The following is a 19,619-nucleotide window of genomic DNA, read 5'->3' as shown; positions in this document are numbered from 1 at the left end:
TGAGTTTTTCATGTCTCTTCACATTCAGCTACAGTGTGTTTTTAATTCATTCATTTACTTCTTCCTTATTTTCATTACTTTTTATATGCATTGCATTTGTTACTCTTTTTACCCTATTTCTCTCTCTCTCTCTCTCTCTCTTACGTATTTTTTATATTATAAATCAAGTGATAATTCTTATTAATATTTATGCAGTATTTGAATTAAACAAGAAGAAATTTTTTTTATCAAATATAGTATACAAATTAACTGGTTGTTAGCTCAGTATATATCTTCAAGCAAGATTTCATGTTTGAATACTCAGATTATTGAAAATAGAGTCTCCTAATAAAAACCTCACAATTTATATATATATATATATATATATATATATATATTCAAACACTACAACAAGAAAAATCTAAATAAATAGCAACTAAATCTAAATCTAAATAAATAGCAACTAAATTTAGAGATAGAAATACAATCATTATATTTATTAATAAAAATTTAAAAATATTTTTTTAATTTAACTATTAATAATTTAATTTCTAAATTAGTTTATAAAATTAATAAAAATTAATTTTGATTATAAAATAATAAGTAGCTAAAATATTGATAGCATACTAATTTAAAAAATATTTTTTAAATTTTTATTAATAATAAAAATTACTTTTTCATACTTATAATTTTTTAAAATTTATAAAAGAATTGATTTTATTTTAGTTAAATAATAATTATTTATTTTAATTTTTAAAATTTATGATTTTTTTAGTAAAAGTATAGGATATAAATAATAGAGACAATTTATTCATAAAAGTTAATTCAGATTAAATCTCAAATTTAGATTGATTTTGCAAAATTTAGTTAAGATTAAATCCAAATTTTATAAATATTAGAGTCTATCTCAAGAACTATTGTTGTGTCTATCTGATTACTAGTTATTCACAAGAGATTTATCTGAGATATTAATGGAATTATTCATTCATTCTAGTAGTTCTCTGATTCTGCATATTATTTAAGCCAAAATGATGATGTTTATACAGAAGATGCTACTAGTAAATAGTAGTAATAATAATTAAATAGTTTAATATTGGTACTAGCTTTTTCAAACACAAGAATAATATTGTACAACTAATATTTTGAATTAACATGATATTAGGAAATGGAGTTTAACTTTAAGTTAATTTTACAACATCAGTTTTAATTTTAGTCGACACACAAAATTTAACATATCAAATTAGTTTTATAAAATCAGTTTTATTTTTAGTCAACGCAAAATCTTTAACACACTATCTTAGAATAAATATTTCAAATGTAAAAATTAGATGTTTGTGGATAGTTTCATAACGATCTGCATAAATTTTAAAAAATTTATTAAAATAAATTATGATGTTACAGTAAAAATAAAATTAAGTATAACTAAACCTCGTATAACCAAATTATAAAAAATATTTCATGAGGAAAAAGGTTATTTTGAAAATTTGACTTGGGTCAAGTCAAGGTTTCTGAATATTAATTGGTATGATTTGGAAAATAAGGAATGTGAATAGAAGTTCTACTTTTAGTAAAAATTGTAAAATGAGTAATATATAAATAAAAATACTTAAAAAAATTATTTTTCTTAAACTTTTAAATTTGAAGTAGTATCTTACTTTCTTATTGTTTATAAATTTATGTGTGTGAAAAAATTTCAATGTTTTTTTCTGGAAGAAGTAAAAAGTGGTATCAATTCAACAATGATACTTGTAAAAAAACACTAAACTAATGTACATATCATAATTAATAGATAATCATATTTCTTTTTTAAGTATTTTTTTAAACAATAGTCGCCAGTTTAATTTCTACATTTTTGTGAGATAAAATATTTATCGAAAATAATAGTTTCTTAAATAAATTTTAATTAGTATGTTAAAGAGTAATCATTCACTGTATATCTTGATTAAGAAAGTCAAAGGTATAAAAAATAAATAAAACATATTAACACGAATTTCCAAGAAAGTGTGCTTGAAATTTTGCTCTGAGACTGTTCTAGATCTTAGAGTTAGTAATGTTAAACATGTTCAAAATTTTGATAGAATTTAGACTTAATTGTTGATTTGTAATTGGAGATAATTGAATTATTTAAATTTGTGATGCTTAAACTACAAATCAGTGTGCCAAATTTGAAGAAACCACATGCTTCTAACCCTAAGGAGTTGGTCATAGGTCTTCCTATAAGTAGCAAGTTTGATTTTCCATTAGTGATTTTTTAAGGTGTTTGGTATAAAAAAATATAGTTTATGAATATTTATTCATATTTAATTTTTTTAGAATATGAGATTATAATAAACAATGTTTTTTGTGAATGCTTTTTGCTATATTTTCACGAAATTATTCTTGGGGATGAAAATCTAACCTTCTTGAATTAAAAAATACTATTGGGCTGAAACTATTTTTCAGTGAATTGGAAAGATAAATAATTAAAATTTATAATTAGTCCAACATAATTTTAAGGAATTATGTTTTGGCAAATTTGTGATTAGTAGAAATGAAAAAAAAGTAAGGTGAATATATTAAAATGTTTTTTTTTTAAAACTAAACGTAGACATAAGCTTTTTTAAGTGGTTTTGTTGTGATATACGTTAGAAGATGGCTTTTTAATGTGTTACACACGAACCTATTAATAGGGGTGGCAAAGTGGGGCGGACCATGCGGGCCGTCCCGTGACTCGTTGCAAAAAACGTGAGGCGGATTGCTTATTTCAACCAGTTGACCCGCTTAGGTCCGTCCCGCATAACCTGCAGCCCGCGCGGGCCAAGTGCAGGGCGGAGTGGGTTGACCCGCATAACTTTAAAATGTATAATTGTTTTTCTACAGCCCTATATTTTTTTCATCTAGTCTCATATTTTACATTTCAAAATTTTTAATAACATGTTATTATGCATGTTTCATGAAAATAATATTATGAAACCATTTACCTAATGCATCTAAATAAAAAAAATCAAAATTTATATTTAAAAAATTATTTTTTAATAAATATTTCTTATACGGGTTGGCCCACAGGCCCACGGGCCAATCCTTATACGGGACGGATTAGAAAAATCAGTCCACAAATTTTATGCGGGACGGACCAACCCAACTCACTTTTTGTGGATCAAGTGCGGGGCGGGCCAACCCACATTGCCACCCCTACCTATTAATGATCATATAATGTACCAACCTATTAATGATCTCTCCTAAAAGAAAAATAGTGGGTATTTTCAGCCAAAAATCTAAACTATGAACCCAACCAAAAAAAAAATACACATTAGCTGAGTAAATTAATCATACTTCCCTCTTGAATAAAGAAAGCAATAAATATTGTTTCAATTATTTTATTTCTGTATAATCAAAATAGTAAAGTTTGAGAACACATAAGTTATCCAAATTTCTTAAAAACAAAAAAAGATAGAAGTGAATTAAAACAAAGAAAATCATGAAATCCTCCTAAAATTTGCAAAAAATGAAACTAATTAAAAAAAAATACATAAACTAAAAATAAAAGGAGTAATAGTAGGATCTAAGTTTGGGGTGATCCAAATGGTGATGAGGTGGAATGTGGATAAGAAATTGAAGAGAGGCAAAGATGAACAATGGTTGGATTTGGAAGTTCAAAACCTTCAACATCAACAACCATTTAGATATTTTCACAATGAGTGGCTTCCACTCACTTCTCCAACTTTTTTTATTCCATAATAATAATAAATAAATAAAATTGTACCCCAATCTTATATTCCTTTCATTTTCAAAGAAAAAACAAAAAAAAAACAACCTTGTAAAAAAAAAGGAACAAACGAGATATTAACATAAAGATTTAAATTTGAGATCACTTATAATAGTGTGTATAATTTCATTTTTTGGACATTTTTTTTTCATTTTGCAATGGAATTTCTGAAAATTAACTAATTAGCTAGCTTTCCAAACATGTTCTAAAACATATAAAACTAAAATAATGTCATAGAAGTTAAGTTTTATGTGCATGGATCAAACATAAAAAAAAAAATTAATTAATATATTTTACCTAAAATAATAAAGATAAAAACATATAAAACGCAGAGCACAGATACTATTTGGTTTGGTTTTTCGTTCTCACACAATCTGGGAGCCACAACAAATCTTCCCCCTTTTCTCGCTCAACTAAATCTCCGCCAATGACCACCCAAGCTTCCGCCTTCTCCCTTGGCGTTCCCTCCGTCGCAACCCCTTTCCGCCGCCACCGCAATCCCGTCACTGTTCGAGCCCGAGGTAGATTTCATTCCAATGCAGTGCACTTTCTCTCTCCCCCTTTCAGTACCCAATTGCATAGGAATCGTTTCCCAACGCCGCAATTGTGTGTTTATGTGCCCCAATTCTTCTCTAATGTATGTGTAGTTTCATTGCTGCGTTGTCCAGAAAGTGTTTGTGGAAATGCTCACTCACTAAATCCTGAAATTCCGAGTTTTTTCCCCCTTTGTGTGTTATTATAGGGAGAGTTTGGTAACATTTGAATTGGGTTTTGGGGTTGAGGTTCGTTTTGTTCAAATTTGAAAGCTTGTTGGATTTTGACAGAACTTGGAACAGGTAGAACAAATGGTTATCAGCTGCGTGTGGGTAGATTGTGGGCGTGTTTATAAAATAAATCATGTTTTTTTTTATATTTACTAAATTTGATAAACTATGTTACCATTTTTTTGTTTTTTTTTTTAATTTATTTTTGCTTTCATTTTTATTACCGGGTCTGCAATTTTTTAATTCTGCTGCGTAATTTTGCAGTTGTTTGCTTTCAATTTGATGATTTGTTAACATTGCGTTTCAGTTGAAATAATTTTCTTGTTCTTTCAGCGGAACCTTCTGATAAATCCGTTGATATTATGAGGAAGTTCTCAGAGCAGTACGCTCGTAAGTCAGGAACATACTTTTGTGCTGACAAGGGAGTAACTGCAGTTGTCATCAAGGTACAGTTTCTATCTTTGGCATATTATTTGCTTATTAATATGAATTTTAGTTATTTTTATCCGTAGAGTACCTTTTAAGTTGATTAGAGAGTATTGCCAAACAACGTCTTATAGTATGATCCTTCTGAGACAGCAAGTCTTTTGACATGAGGAAGTTGTGCAATTTCGTAAGAAGTGAAAGTCATTGGCGGTTTGTTATTGTTGGCATTGGTGCATTTCAAAGTAAATTCATATTGACTGTTAGGATGTTTTTTAGTTATTCATCATGAATTGGGCTTTTATGCCTTGTGTTTACGATTTAGGATTTAGGGTACATGCATTGAATCAATGAGTGACAAATAAAGTTTTGTAATAATCAAATAGGGTAAGTTTACAAGTGTTTATTCAATTTCTTCATTTGGCAATTTAAGCTTATATGAATTTTCAATTTTTTTATGAGAATTGGGGAAAGAAGTGTAAAAATAAGAAAAATAATGAATTGTTGAATCAGATAATTTGAATCAATCACACTATATATCAATGATTCATTCATGTATAGTAAGACACAAAGTTATTTAAAATATATCTTATAATTTAAATTATTAGGTAGCTTAAGTATATCGAATTTTACTATTCGAATCATGAATCATAAGTTGTGATACCTATGATACTTGGTGCTTCCTGCATTACTCCTGTAACCTGATTGTCGAATTCATTTTTAACACTACAAATTGTGCTGGAATATATTCCTTCCGTTAGTAATTTGTTTTTCTTGTGATGCTATAACTATTAGGATTCATAAATAGGTTTCCCATCCTTCCAATCCCCCATCTATCCAATTTGAAACATTTGGAATGTAGAGGTCATTGATACGTAATTTACTTCAGATGAAAATGTTGGGAGGTGTCAATCTAAATCTTGTTTATTAAGATGAATCTTACCTGTTAAAGTTTTATAAGTTCTAACATAGTATGTTTCTAATGGGGTTTTCCAAGTATTGTAAATTTTGTGCATATTTCATAGTTAATTATTTTTTCTTTTGCATTTAAGAAGAAATTCATAGAAAATAAGTGTTTGGTTGAATTTGTATTTTAGAAAATCAACTTCACCTTCCTTCTCTTAGATGCTCACGATTTTCCTGTTTTAAATCAAGATTTTCTAAGTTGGTTTTGTATTTTTTAGGTTTACATGGTTCATTTTATCTTTTCTTAGCCATACACACCCTTAGTACTATGATAGGAAGAAGAAACAAAATGGGCTTCAACAGAGATGAATGGGTCAAAGGAGTAGATTGGTGTGAATGTAGAGGAGAGGGGACATAAAGAGGGGATTGCAGAAAAGATCTGCAACAGTGAGAAAAGACAGTCTTTTTAAAGGGAAGATGGCATGTGTTGATTGGTGGAGGAATGATTCTGGTATCATCAAGGGATAAATGTGAGGAAGTTGGTCTGTGGGGGAACAAGGGATTAGGCCATGGTTTAGGCAATTGTTGAGTTAATTTAGAGGCTAGGAGTTCTGTCAGCATTTGGGACCCTTGTGACTACTGTGTTTGTGTTTTTTTCTCTCTTGCTGTTCCACTTTAATATACAGGGCAACCTCTGAATTTCAGAGTTACTTTGGAAACATTTTCACCAAAACACTCGTTGCTTTTTATATAAAAATATTTTGGCATTTAATTACTAAACTTGATATTTTTTATTAAATTATTAATCTAAAAACAGAAAATTCTCAGCTAGACCTTGCTGGTCTAAGTGGCAAGGATCTTGGTTCCTGTAAAGTAAGGTCTTTGATTTGAATCCTTTGTGAATAGAAAATAGACACTTCTCTCCGTTTATTTAGGTCCACCAACTCCAAATATTGAGTGCGTAAGAGAAAAAGTAAAGAAGCATTATCTCGCTATAGTTCGTTTTAAACATTATCATATTTATGCCCCTTGTCATAAATGTTCTTTCTGGTTTTAATGCACCTGATTAAATTATTGTTTTCATCTTTTTTATACAAAAATGCAACTTTTGCATGTGGTGGGCAGCAAATTACTAAGAAATGAACTTGGAACTGAAATTCAGTAGGTTGCATGGTTTGAAATGCGCAATATTTAGAATAGACAGCCAAATAAGTTATCAAGCCTCATTTATTACTGTTGATGCATAAGATCACATTTCTAATCTAGAATCCGCACAGTTGAAAACTAATTGTGAAAATTGAGGTACATTCTGACAGTGATCATATAAAGGCTTTATGCAAATGGAAAATAAAGGAAAAATAATTTGGACGATGGAGATTAACTCGGAATAAAGTTAATGTAGCGAGTCGGAAAATGAGTTTCTCAGATTATATGATTCGAGGTCATATTAAGCCTTTCTGAAAAATAACTTGAATGGAAAAATTGAACTACCAAGTTGACATGTTGGAATGAAGTTACACAGTTTGAGAAAGAGTTTCACAGACTGTGATCTGATGGACTATATTATATTTCAGTAATAAAACTTACTTCAATTGGAGACTGACGTAGTAATTTTCTTGATTAATTAACCTTTCTTCCTTATATTATTTCTATTTTGATACAGGGGTTGGCTGACCACAAAGATTCATTGGGTGCACCACTGTGCCCTTGCCGGTAGATACTTGTTCTTTTAGCTTGTCAAGCAGAATTTGTCTTCATAGTATAGTTCTGGCAGTGTGGCTGCATACTTTGATCAGTATTGATGTCTTCTAACTTTCCAAGTCTAAGCCCAAACAAAATCATTGTATTTTAGGCATTATGACGATAAAGCTGCTGAGGCTGCACAAGGATTTTGGAATTGCCCTTGTGTTCCCATGAGAGAGAGGTATGTGTATCTGTTAGTATAGTATTACTACTTGGAAAATAATATCCCTTCTTTGATGTCAGTCTCATGAAGTTTGAAGCTCCTTCTATTGTAATGACCAAGTTTTATGACAATTCAGGCTTATGTTTGTTTCCATTATTTTAATTCAGGATTGTATCGTATAATTAATGTTTTGAAATCAGAATAGCACAATGGCACCCATTATTCTTGGCAGATGTTATATGCATTGATTATAATACCAGAAGCTTGAGACTTGTCTGTACCCTTGATAACTTTTTACCAATGTGGAATTTTTGTTTAACCTTTATTTTTTTTTCTTTTACGCATAAAGAACCATGTCACAGAACATTGTAGACATGATCTTATTTATCTTGTAAATACCTATTGAACAGAGGTAGCTTGTTTAGCAAGTATGCTAAAAACTGTTGTGAGGATATTGTTATCAGGTATAAAACCTGACTGCCTTTGTTTATATTTTTGTCAGATGCAGTGTAACTTTGATTCTTGAGTTATATACTAAATAATATCTCCACTGGCCTGTTTTTGTGCTATGAAAACGCTTATATATTGTATTGTTTTTGGTTATGAAACATGGATGAGGAAAAACTTAAGTCTTAAATTGTGCCTCTTGGGTATTGATTTTCAATTCGTGACTTTGTTTGATAGGAAGGAATGCCACTGCATGCTATTTCTCACTCCCGATAACGACTTTGCTGGCGATGAACAGGTAATTCTTTAATTCAATTTCTTCAAATTGTAATTTTACCCTGTTAGCAGAAAGTGCTATCTCCTTCATTTAGCGGCACAGACCTAATTGATTAGAACATACTATTTTCTCCTCTTAAATTCGTCTTCTTGCCTTGCAGGCTATCACATTGGACGAAATTAAAGAATCAACAGCTAATATGTAACACCCAGAATATTGTGTATTGAGTTACTTGTTAGTTGTTACGGGCTGTATGCTTTCAAAGACAAGTCAAAAGAAAGGTGTAATGATATGTAGGTATTATATTTGTATTTACTAAAACTCATTTGTAATTTCTCTATCTGCATTCTTATCTTACTCTCTATTACATATTTCATTCACCTCATCATTTCTTTTATTTAGTTTTTGCTGCGCATGCTAAACGCAGCTACGATTTCACCAGTTTCATATCATGTAAACCCACACAACCAATGGATCTGGTGTAAACAGATAGAAATCTGTCGTTAACTAGGAATATGACAAGTAATATACAAAGCGAGAAATATGAACTGAAAGAGATAAACCATTAAATAAGGCCAATTTTTTTGTATTTCTGCTGATAACTAAGGATGTGCATTGCAAAGGTGCTGTTTATGACATCAGTTTAAATGGGAGCAATGATGTATGCTACTACATGAGATCTAAATATAAAAAAAGAATCCCAATATTGTATTTTATGAAGTAATTTTGAACATTCAGTAAAATAATCTTACATTGCCATCAAACCATTCAAAAATCATAACATAAAGCAATATATTCAATGGACCTTAACAGAAGGAGTTGCACTAGTTTATGGCCTTTTCTGTTGTTCTGTTTTGAAACAAAAGCAGCTAAGAAAATTCTTCCACCCACCATCAGCAGCAGAAGCTGAAGCAGAAGCTGAAACTCCTCTGCTACAAGCATGATCAGAAGGAAAACGGTGTTTGAGGCACACCTTCAGGTGGCAAGTTTTACATGTGCTGGTGTTGGATATTGATAAAATCTCTTTGCACCCCTTGACAGGGCAAATGGGTTTCTTCTTCTTGTTGGTGGGATCACAGTTCCCAGACTTGTGGTGCTTCTCCAAGATTGCATCTTCGTCTTGTCCTACGTAGCCGGTGGTCTCAATGGACATAGAACATGTTTGGCAAACAATCACTTTTCTGCTTAGGTCTGATTTCGGGCATGCGTGGGACTTGTAAGATCTGTGCTCCGAACAAAACACCTGCCATTGTTGTCATGTTAGTGCTGCCCATGTCACTGTTTTCATCCATTTCAGATTACTGTGAGATTACTATTAATCAACATAAAATACGGGTCAATGCCACTAAACATAAATTGATTTACAATATAAATTACTTTCTTACAATTTTAATCTGACTGAAAATAATTAAATATAATCTACCCATTTGTTTGCAGTTATTTTTCTAATAAAATAAACAGTTCTCTATTTTTTAAACAAATTCTATCTCTTTCTACAGTGAGTAAATTTTTAAAAAGTTATTCATTTATTTAAAGTTTGCCTTTAGGGCACCGATATTTTGATTGCAGATATCCATTGTTAGGTTAATTGTTAAGGAAAAAAAAAAGGATTTCAATTGCAGAAGCGATGAACAAGGTGTTGTAATCAATTTGGAAGCGATGAGAAGAGAAAGATGAATTACTCGTTGGCAACCGTCGCAGATGTAAGGAAGAAAATCGAGGTGGTTACAGTCGCGGTGCTGGCAGTTTTTACCCAAATCTGGAAAAGTTTCGGTTCCACCTGAAGCCATGGATATACCAATAGGGTTCTGAGTTTTGTGAAAGATCGAAAAACTGATGAATAATTTGAAGAATATTCAATATAACACAGTGAATTCAAATAGAAGATTCTAGAAGCAATCGCGGATTCAGAGTTTTCCAACACGACGACCACACGCCATGGTATTTTTTTTTTCTTTTTTTTCCCTATATATATATTATATGTCATTGTTTATTTTTTTGGTTAGATAAAAGTATATGACATGTAAGTAAATATTAATATCTTAATTATTAAAAAAATAACTCTATTAAAAAAATCATGGATTAAAAAAAGGAAGATCAAAATTGTATTTTAGTAAAGTGATTTGTATTCTATATCCATCCTATTCAAATGATTTTAATAATGGAATCACTCCAATCTAACCTAAGGATCACAGATCCTAAAAGAATGACATGAATTGCACTGAAACACCAAAGGTATTCCTCCATTTCTCAAATAATGAAGGCACGAAAAACTTGTATTCACTCTCAGATGTCACATACTACAACTCTCTAGTCACTGTTAATATCAACAAGAAAGCTCAGGAAGGAGAATATTATTAATCCTATTTAGTTTCTTTTCTCTTTCTTCTCGGTTCTTAGAAACAAGCTTATGTATGAGGTTTTCTTTGCAAACTATGACTATTAGGATTCATAAATAGGTTCCCCCATCCCTCCAATCCCTCGTCTATTCAATTTGAATCTGTTATTGTATAGAGGGGCCGAGAGTATCTTTTACAGTGGAACAATTATCTCCTTGGCTTCGTCGGATTCTACTTCCTTCCTTCGCTTTTGGCTCGGTACCTTCAGCAGGAAGACACATGTAAAAGATATTTCGATGCTCAAAAGTAAGTGTTTGGTATTCAATGCAATAGATGCATAATAATGATGTATCTTTGTTTTGGTTATTGTGCCTATTTATACTACTATGATGAACTCTATGTTGGACAGAGATTAACATGATTAAGGATGTATTACCTAATTTTTCATAGCCTTGTTAACCATCTTGTTAACCATCCTTATACCTTAATGTATTTTAACATGTCGGTCAGTCGGCACTGAATACCGAAATCATCCGGTCCCCACCGGTAGAGAAACACTTTGGGTTGAAAATGTTGGGAGGTGTCAATAATAGCTATGTGTTTTAGGAAGCTGATGATTGGTCTTAAATATTAACATCGTTTGGTTGATTATGTATTTTAGTCAATCAACCTCAGTTTTTTGTCTTAGATGTTCATGTTTGCCTGTTTAAATCAAGATTTTCTAGGGTAGTTTTATACTTTTTGGTTTACAAGCTGCATTTGTTTTTCATCTTAGGCAAACACCCCCTTTAGCCCTGTACTATAATAGGAAGAAGAAACAACATGGCCTGTCTTCAATATATGAATGGATCAAAGGAGCAGATTGGGAAGCAATAAGGAGGGCATTGTAGGAAAGATCAGCCCAGTTAAGACAAAAGGAGGCTGTTGAAGTGGTAAATCCACAGGGAAACTTCTAATTTCAGAGTTAAACTTTCTTATTTTTTTAAATAAGTTGATCTAATAACAGCAAACAACTATATTTGCAAGTTCATATTGTCAATATCCAAAGAACATCTGGGAATATTTTGGAATTTCCCTTGTATTCATTCCCATGAGAAAGATTCGTATATCTGGTATTACTACCTGGGAAGAAATATGCCTTCTTTGATCACATGTTATTAAGTTTGAAGTTCCTTCCATTGTAACGACCAAGTTTTATTGCAATTCAGGCATATGCTTGTTTAAATTAGTTTCATTTTGGATTAATATTTTGAAATCAGCACACAGCACAAATATCAACCCAAAGAAAAAAGACAACTCAACTCAAGGAATTTTTTTTCTTCATAGGAAATTACAATTGTATATTTACGAACAAACTAATCACAGAACAATATAGACATGATCTTATTTATCTTGTAAATACCTATTTATTCAATAAGGTAGCTTCAAATAAAGTTGGCCAAAAACTGTTGTGAGGACATTGTATCAAGGTTTGAAACCTCACTGCCTTGGATTATATTTGTTTACTGGTGTAGCATAATTTTTACTGTTTTGAGTTTTACTAAAAATATCTGCACTGGACTATTTTTATGCTGTAAAAGCCCTTGCATGTTGTGTTGTTTTAGTCAAGAAACATGGATGAGAAAAACATAAGCCCTAAGTTTACTCCCCTTGGATGTTGATTTTCAATTTGTGATTTTGTTTGATATCATATCTTTACTAGTTTCATATCATATCTTTACCATCTGGAAAACCAACACAACCAATGACTCTGGTGTAAAGAGACAGTTATATAAATAGTACATATATAAGTGAGAAATAATAATGAGATAAAACTAATACATTAAAGAAGTTTCAGAACCATCATGAATAGTATGTAACCTTTTAGTATTTGTTTTCATAAGCAAGGATATACATTGAAAAGGTATTTATGGGTTTAGTTTAGAAGGGAACAATGATGTGTGCTACCACGAGATCTAAATTAAAAAAAAAAAAAAAACCGTATAGTAGTTTATGCTGTAAATTTGAACATTCAAATTGCAAAGGAACATGCTACAACATTGCCATCAAACCACTCTGAAATCATATGAAAGCAATTAGCATTCAATAGGCCTTCACAGAAGGAGTGCTAGGAGGAGAGGTTGAACGAGTTGCACCAGTTTTGGCACATTCCTGTGTAGTCCTTGAAACTAAAGCAGCCAAAAACCGATTCTTCCATCCACCATTAGCAGCAGAGGATGAGGAAGAAGCTGAAACTCCTCTGCTACAAGCATGATCAGCAGGGAAACGGTGCTTGAGGCACACCTTCATGTGGCAAGTTTTACAGCTGCTGGTGTTGGAGAAAGTCAAAACCTCCTTGCAGCGCTTGACAGGGCAAATGGGCTTCTTCTTCTTGGTGGGATCACAATTACCAGACTTGAGGTGCTTCTCCAAGATTGCCTCCTCGTCCTGTCCAACATAGCCGGTGGTCTCAATGGACATGGAACACGTTTCGCAGACAACCACTTTTCTGCTGTTGTGATCGGAGTTCGTGCATGCGTGGGACTTGTAGGATCTGTGCTCCAAACAAAACACCTGTCAAATTGCAGGCATGTTAGTGTTGTTGGCCTGACGGTTTACAAACATCTCAGATTAAGAGAAATTTTCCGTACAACAAATTTCTTGTTTGATCCACATCTTCTGAACACAATTTATTGCATGTCATTGTAATAGAAAGAGATAGTCACAAAAAAAGTATGTATATATTGTTTTATGAATTATTTGTATTTTTTTATCAGCCAAAAACAAGACTTTATATGAAAAAGTATGCAACCCAAGATAAAAAAAAAAATACACTTTAACTACAGAAATCAGTGTCAACTAGACTATTGCATCAAAATTACCCTTTTTATATACACAATCTAACAGAATGTAACCCAATTGCGGGAGTACATTACCAGATCAATGAAAACACCAAATGGGTGGTTTATTCCTGCACCTATAAATTTCTTGGGTCACTTCCCATTCCTTTTGAAATTTTCTAAAACGTAAAGAATACTTATTGAAAATCTATCCGAAATTAATGGAATGTGGGCAAAAAAATTAATAACCAAATAATACAGTAATCTGCTATATGTAATAGCCTCCATTTATTGATGATCCCCAACAACATTCTGGTTGCTGTATAAGTATCACATCTAAGAGATTAATTTGAATTTAAAGGTTCTTCCATTATACCCGAAAAAAAACTTCCTACAAACAATTATACACGCAGAATATTAAAAGATTTACTATTTCGACAAAAAAAAAAAAAACAAAAGGCTGATAGGTGCACATGATAAAAAAAACACGTTGAGAACTGAAAAACCATATTTAGTATATAAAAGTTGTGAGTATTAATTTCTGAATATGCAAAAACCATAATCGAATAATGAAATTAAACATGTTAAATAAAGTGTTGCAATTAACTTTGATGGTAGAAGAAGAGAAAGAGGAATTACCTTTTGGCAACCGTAGCAGGTGAAAGGAAGAAAATCGAGCTGGTGGCAATCGCGGTGCTGGCAGTGTTCACCCAAATCGGGAAAGGCTTCGGTTCCGCCTGATGCCATGAAAATATTGTTAGGGTTTTTGAGTTTTGCGAAAGAACGAAAACTGAAAATTGAAGAGAATGAATTGGGGAAGAAGAAAAGGAGAGAGGTATTTATAGGTTTGGAAATAGCTTGGAGCTTAAGTCAGCCATTACGAGACAAAAAGAACATTCTAGACTTCCAGCCTGGCGGCTACATACGCGCCATCGTATTTTCTTTTCCCTTTTTTACTCTTTTCTATTTTTTATTATAGTAATTAATATTTACAGTGAGTGATTTTTTTCAAATAATTAAATCAAAAAAATTAGTTATTTTTATAAGGGTAAAAAAATAATAAAAGAATAAGCAGTTACAAGACATAATTTCAATTGTATACCTATATATTGAAATTTTTATATTTGATAACAAAAAATAATGTTATTATTATTATTTTATTTTTACTTATAACATTGTGTGACTTAGAAGAGAGAAGGGTTAGGTTTGAGAAAAGGGAAATATAGTTATGATAAGTGAGATCTAGTCTTTGGTATATGATGTGTTGTTTTGAATTTTAAATTTGTAAAACACGAACTAATTTTTAAAATATTATAAAACTAAAATTAATATAAATAGTAAATTTTAACATACAAGGTTATAAAAATACAAATAAAAGGCTTATACTTTCCTTAATATAAAGATAAAAAAAAAAGATATTTTAATTGTGTAAAGCATGATGTAGAAATTATATTTTAAATTTAGAGAGATATTACAAGTGCAGATGTTACAAATTATTAGAATATTTATGTATGTCATTTTCATAAAGATAGTTAGACTTTTTTTTATTGTTGTCTCATAATAATTCAATTATTGATATTTAAAAAGAAAGTTAATTTTAATAATAATATTTGTTAATTTTTCTTGGTAAATGAGTTTATTTAACTCATCTTCATTAAAATTAGGTATTTAGTAAGTTGTCTAATAAGAATTTAATAAAGATAATATAATAGTTTACAAAGCACTTAATTGGATAGACTATAAATAAATTGGATCTTATATTATAGTAAACCTCACAAAACTATAATGATCTATATTATAATTAAATTTTATTTTTAATTGATATAAAATCTCCAATAATATAATATTTCAACAATATTGAAGTGCAATGTTTAACAAGAAATATCTGACCAATTTAAGTCTGTAATATTTTTTTTTTCATAAAGCACTTCAATATTAAGAACAGAAACTACAAAAGAATCAAATTTCTTAGTATTTGATATAACATAAAAGTTTTTCTTAGAGAAAAAGAAGAGTTAAGTTAAACATTTTTTTAACATAGTAAAAACTAGTAACTTCATTTTTATAAAAAAAAATGTCGCAGCCAGATAATAACGACACAATAATTTTAAAAAAATGGAGTCCCTAACATTATTTCTCCTATTATATAATATATACAATTCATCAATCATAAAACACAAGATCACAAATTTATTATTCATTGATTTTTCTTCTATTTTCGATATGTTTTTTTTATATGTAATGTGAAAAGAACACATTTCTTCTAAATACAAATATTTTGTATCATTACTTCACTAGTATAGATTGTTAACTACTTAAATGGAAAAAATAAAAATTAACTATAATACCCTCCCTCAATCTTATCCACAACATTTATCAATAATAATAATTATTAACCACACATAACACATTTCAATATTAATCTCAATATTAATGGCTTATCCCATTGTCGCATAAATAAATAAATAAAAATAGACAATTGATTATATAACTAACATAATCATTTATATGAATCTCATTATGCTCTAAACAATTAATGACAAAGATTAGTGATATAAATCCTTCTTATCATGTTTTAAATAAGATTCATTATTCCAATATTTTTTTATGCCAGATTAAAAAACTAACATAAAATAGAAAATCTTAACTATGTCGATTATAAAAATAACTAACATAGAAAGATGTTTTTTCTCTCTCTTTATTATAGTTAAAAAATCAGGTATCTCACATAACTGACATGATGAACACAATGGTGATTTTCTGATGATCTCATAGCCACTATTTTGTGGAAAAGATTGATGATAATAATGTAAGGGAAGGAGAACAAGAACGTCTCGTAAAAATTTCACACCAAAGACTAAGGCATAGTAAGTCCCAGACAGAGAGTGAATAAAACTGGTTTTCCGAAAACAAAACGTCCTGACTTTTATTTTCTATATCTTCTTTTTTGTGATTTATTTATGCACGTGTCTCCTTACCTGGATGCAAAAAAAAACATATGAAAGTACTTGTGTGAATTTTTTCAGCGCAATAAGGACCCAGAATAAAATTGCAAAAAGTTCCCCTTGATTCGCACAAAATTTCTGAAAAATTCTCCCGAAATAGTTTTTTTCTTGAAATTCCACGTAAGAATCTCCACTGAATTTTGGAAAAAACGCAACAAATTTCGGGTCAAACGGATGAGTATTCACCCACGAAAAAAATCAAACAGTTTCACACACAAACGAACCTTCCTTTCAACCCTGACAGTGATGGATACAAAATTTATTTCCAATCTTGTGGGACGAATCTGGAGCTCAAGTCTCAGCCAAAACTCAATGGACACAGTGACGAATGTCTGGTAAAAATTTCAGACCAAAATACCCAAGGAGTAACGCGTAGTAAGTCCTAGACCGAGAGTGAACAAAACTGGTGTTCCAAAAACAAACGTCCTGGTTTTCTTCCCTGTATCTTCTTTTTGTGATTTGTTTATGCATGTGCCTCCTTACCTGGGTGCAAACAACATATGAAAGTACTTGTGTGGATTTTTTTAGTGCAATATGGACCCAGAATAAAATTGCAGAAAGTTGGGCGAAATTTCACAAGTTTTGGTAGAGGATAGCCTTGGTTTGCAGAAAATTTCTGAAAAATTCTCCCGAAATAGTTTTTTCCTGAAATTCCACGTAAGAATATCCACTAAATTTGGGAGAAAACGCGACAAATTTTGGGTCAAACGGATGAGTATTCACCAACGAAAACTATCAAACAATTTCACACAAACGAACCTTCCTTTCAGCCTTGGTAGTGATGGATAAAAATTTATTACCTATCTTGGGGGACGATTCTGGAGATCAAGTCTCAGCAAAAACTCAATAGACACAGTCTGGTAAAAAATTCAAACCAAAATACCCAAGGAGTAACGCGTAGTAAGTCCTAGACCGAGAGTGAACAAAACTGGTGTTCCGAAAACAAACGTCCTGGTTTTCTTTCCTGTATCTTCTTTTTGTGATTTGTTTATGCACGTGCCTCCTTACCTAGGTGCAAACAACATATGAAAGTAGTTGTGTGAATTTTTCAGTGCAATACGGACCCAGAATAAAATTGCAGAAAGTTGGGCGAAATTTCACAAGTTTTGGTAGAGGATAGCCTTGGTTTGCAGAAAATTTCTGAAAAATTCTCCCGAAATAGTTTTTTCCTGAAATTCCACGTAAGAATCTCCACTCAATTTGGAACCAAACGCGACAAATTTTGGGTCAAAGGATGAGTATTCACCAACGAAAAAAATCAAACAGTTTCACACAAAAACGAACCTTCCTTTCAGTCCTGGCAGTGAAGAATAAAAAATTTATTGCCAAACTTGTGGGACGAATCTGGGGCTCAAATCTCAGCAAAAACTCAGTAGACACAGTGAAGAACGTCTGGTAAAAATTTCAGACTAAAATACCCAAGGAGTAAGGCGTAGTAAGTCCTAGACCGAGGGTGAACAAAACTGGTTTTCCGAAAACAAAACGTCCCGGCTTTTCTCCCCCATATCTTCTATTTGTGATTTTTTTATGGACGTGCCTCCTTACCTGGGTGCACACAACATACGAAAGTACTTGTGTGAATTTTTTCAGCGCAGTACGGACCCAAAATAAAGTTTCAGAAAGTAGGGCGAAATTTCACAAGTTTCGGTATATGATAGCCTTGGTTTGCACAAAATTTCTGAAAAATTCTACCGAAATAGTATTTTCCCAAAATTTCACGTAAGAATATCCACTGAATTTGGGACAAAACGCGACAAATTTCAGGTCTAACGGATGAGTATTCGCCCACGAAAAAAATCAAACAGTTTCACACACAAGCGAACCTTCCTTTCAGTCCTGGCAGTGATGAATAAAAAATTTATTGCCAATCTTGTGGGACGAATCTGGGGCTCAAATCTCAGCAAAAACTCAGTAGACACAGTGAAGAACGTCTGGTAAAAATTTCAGACCAAAATACCCAAAGGAGTAAGGCGTAGTAAGTCCCAGTCCGAGGATGAACAAAACTAGTTTCCGAAAACAAAACGTCATGGCTTTTCTCCCATATCTTCTTTTTAATTGAAACATGAATTATTAGGTTTATCACGTGGTGTGTGTGGATCCACCCAATAATTAAAATATATTGTGATAATGTCTTTATAGGTTGTAAATGTTAAGTAAGACAGAAGCTAGCTTAAGAAATAATGAATTCACTTAAAGGAAGAATACATAATTCCATCCATAATTGTTGTACCTTAGAACACAATGAAATGAAAAAAAGAGAGGAGAAAAACACATGGGTAGTTCATGTTATTGTGATCTAGGAAAAAAATCATTGAAATAAATTCCACATACATCTTTTATCTTTCTTCATTTTCCTCCTTCTTAACCCTCAAATTCATTATTACTACTCTAATACTTTCTAATTACTTCTCTAAATCCACATTTTAAAGGATTTTAAATAAATACATTCTGTAAGACTTTATATAAATATTTTTTAGGCTTGGCTTTAATCCTCTCACCTTCTCCAACAAAAAATACATCATCATATATTAAGAGTTAAAATGTTTTTCCTTGTTAATATTAGTTTTATTTTATTAAAATAAATTATCAATATAAATATTATTAGTCAGCATTAATATCCCGATGCATTACAATTTTGGCGGCCACTATGTGGTATTCCTCCCAATCTTTCATGTAAAATGGCTAAAATACCTTATGTAGTTTTAAATAGACGTGAAGAGACTCCAAATGTATTTTGGATTTGATATTTTGAAATACATTTTTGGATTTGAGTTTTTAAAATGCTTTTTAGATTTTTTTTTTTTTTGACAAATTATTTCTCCAACTTCATATTTTTCATGTACATTGTGAATAGTCGATTGAATCATTTTAAATTTTTTAAATAAAATATAATTTCACATTTTTAAATAATTCAAGTTGCATTCCTGCATTCTCATATATTTATTATAATCGTAATACTTTGATTTTTCTCTAATTACAAATATTCGAGAGAAACACAATTTCATCATT

The 19,619-nt window shown here is 31.1% G+C and overlaps 3 protein-coding genes and 1 long non-coding RNA gene across 5 annotated transcripts; 2 read left to right on the top strand and 2 right to left on the bottom strand.

Moving 5' to 3' along the window:
* Window positions 1-3,867: 3,867 nt before the first annotated feature.
* Window positions 3,868-8,832, top strand: LOC137836817 (ferredoxin thioredoxin reductase catalytic beta chain family protein). Its single transcript, XM_068645566.2, has 6 exons — window positions 3,868-4,245; window positions 4,822-4,934; window positions 7,481-7,530; window positions 7,670-7,741; window positions 8,408-8,468; window positions 8,608-8,832. The coding sequence occupies exons 1-6, from the start codon at window positions 4,152-4,154 to the stop codon at window positions 8,650-8,652; spliced, it is 435 nt and encodes a 144-aa protein (XP_068501667.1). The 5' UTR covers window positions 3,868-4,151; the 3' UTR covers window positions 8,653-8,832.
* Window positions 8,833-9,109: 277 nt separating this feature from the next.
* Window positions 9,110-10,261, bottom strand: LOC137836816 (zinc finger AN1 domain-containing stress-associated protein 12). Its single transcript, XM_068645565.2, is given in 3 exon segments — window positions 9,110-9,324; window positions 9,326-9,690; window positions 10,130-10,261. Coding segments are annotated over 3 exon segments (582 nt in total). The 5' UTR covers window positions 10,238-10,261; the 3' UTR covers window positions 9,110-9,215.
* Window positions 10,247-13,521, top strand: LOC150027826 (uncharacterized). 2 transcript variants are annotated; one of them, XR_016520607.1, is made up of 2 exons: window positions 10,247-10,388; window positions 10,962-13,521. It is a non-coding gene; the product is annotated as an uncharacterized LOC150027826 (long non-coding RNA). The 2 variants fall into 2 exon arrangements; XR_016520606.1 differs by having other exon boundaries at window positions 10,252-10,388; window positions 10,894-13,521.
* LOC137836815 (zinc finger AN1 domain-containing stress-associated protein 12) lies at window positions 12,591-14,429 on the bottom strand. Its single transcript, XM_068645564.2, has 2 exons — window positions 14,245-14,429; window positions 12,591-13,339 (listed from the first exon to the last, which is right to left on the bottom strand). Exons 1-2 carry the CDS (start codon window positions 14,350-14,352, stop codon window positions 12,869-12,871), a joined length of 579 nt encoding a protein of 192 aa, XP_068501665.2. The 5' UTR covers window positions 14,353-14,429; the 3' UTR covers window positions 12,591-12,868.
* Between the last annotated feature and the right edge of the window lie 5,190 nt (window positions 14,430-19,619).

This window comes from Phaseolus vulgaris, chromosome 4 (assembly GCF_051622355.1).
Source record: "Phaseolus vulgaris cultivar YP4 chromosome 4, ASM5162235v1, whole genome shotgun sequence".
In the NCBI taxonomy this organism is placed as follows: domain Eukaryota; kingdom Viridiplantae; phylum Streptophyta; class Magnoliopsida; order Fabales; family Fabaceae; genus Phaseolus; species Phaseolus vulgaris.
The sequence above is the reverse complement of the archived record's forward strand: the minus strand, read 5'-3'. Positions and strand labels throughout refer to the sequence as shown.

Bases quoted from the DNA above. Each gene is read 5' to 3' on its own strand.
- LOC137836817 (XM_068645566.2), top strand. From the start codon at position 4,152: ATGACCACCCAAGCTTCCGCCTTCTCCCTTGGCGTTCCCTCCGTCGCA. The intron at 7,742-8,407 runs GTATGTGTATCT...TTTGTTTGATAG, and splicing joins TGTGTTCCCATGAGAGAGAG to GAAGGAATGCCACTGCATGC. The intron at 8,469-8,607 runs GTAATTCTTTAA...CTTGCCTTGCAG, and splicing joins ACTTTGCTGGCGATGAACAG to GCTATCACATTGGACGAAAT.
- LOC137836815 (XM_068645564.2), bottom strand. From the start codon at position 14,352: ATGGCATCAGGCGGAACCGAAGCCTTTCCCGATTTGGGTGAACACTGC. The intron at 13,340-14,244 runs GTAATTCCTCTT...GCAATTTGACAG, and splicing joins CCTGCTACGGTTGCCAAAAG to GTGTTTTGTTTGGAGCACAG.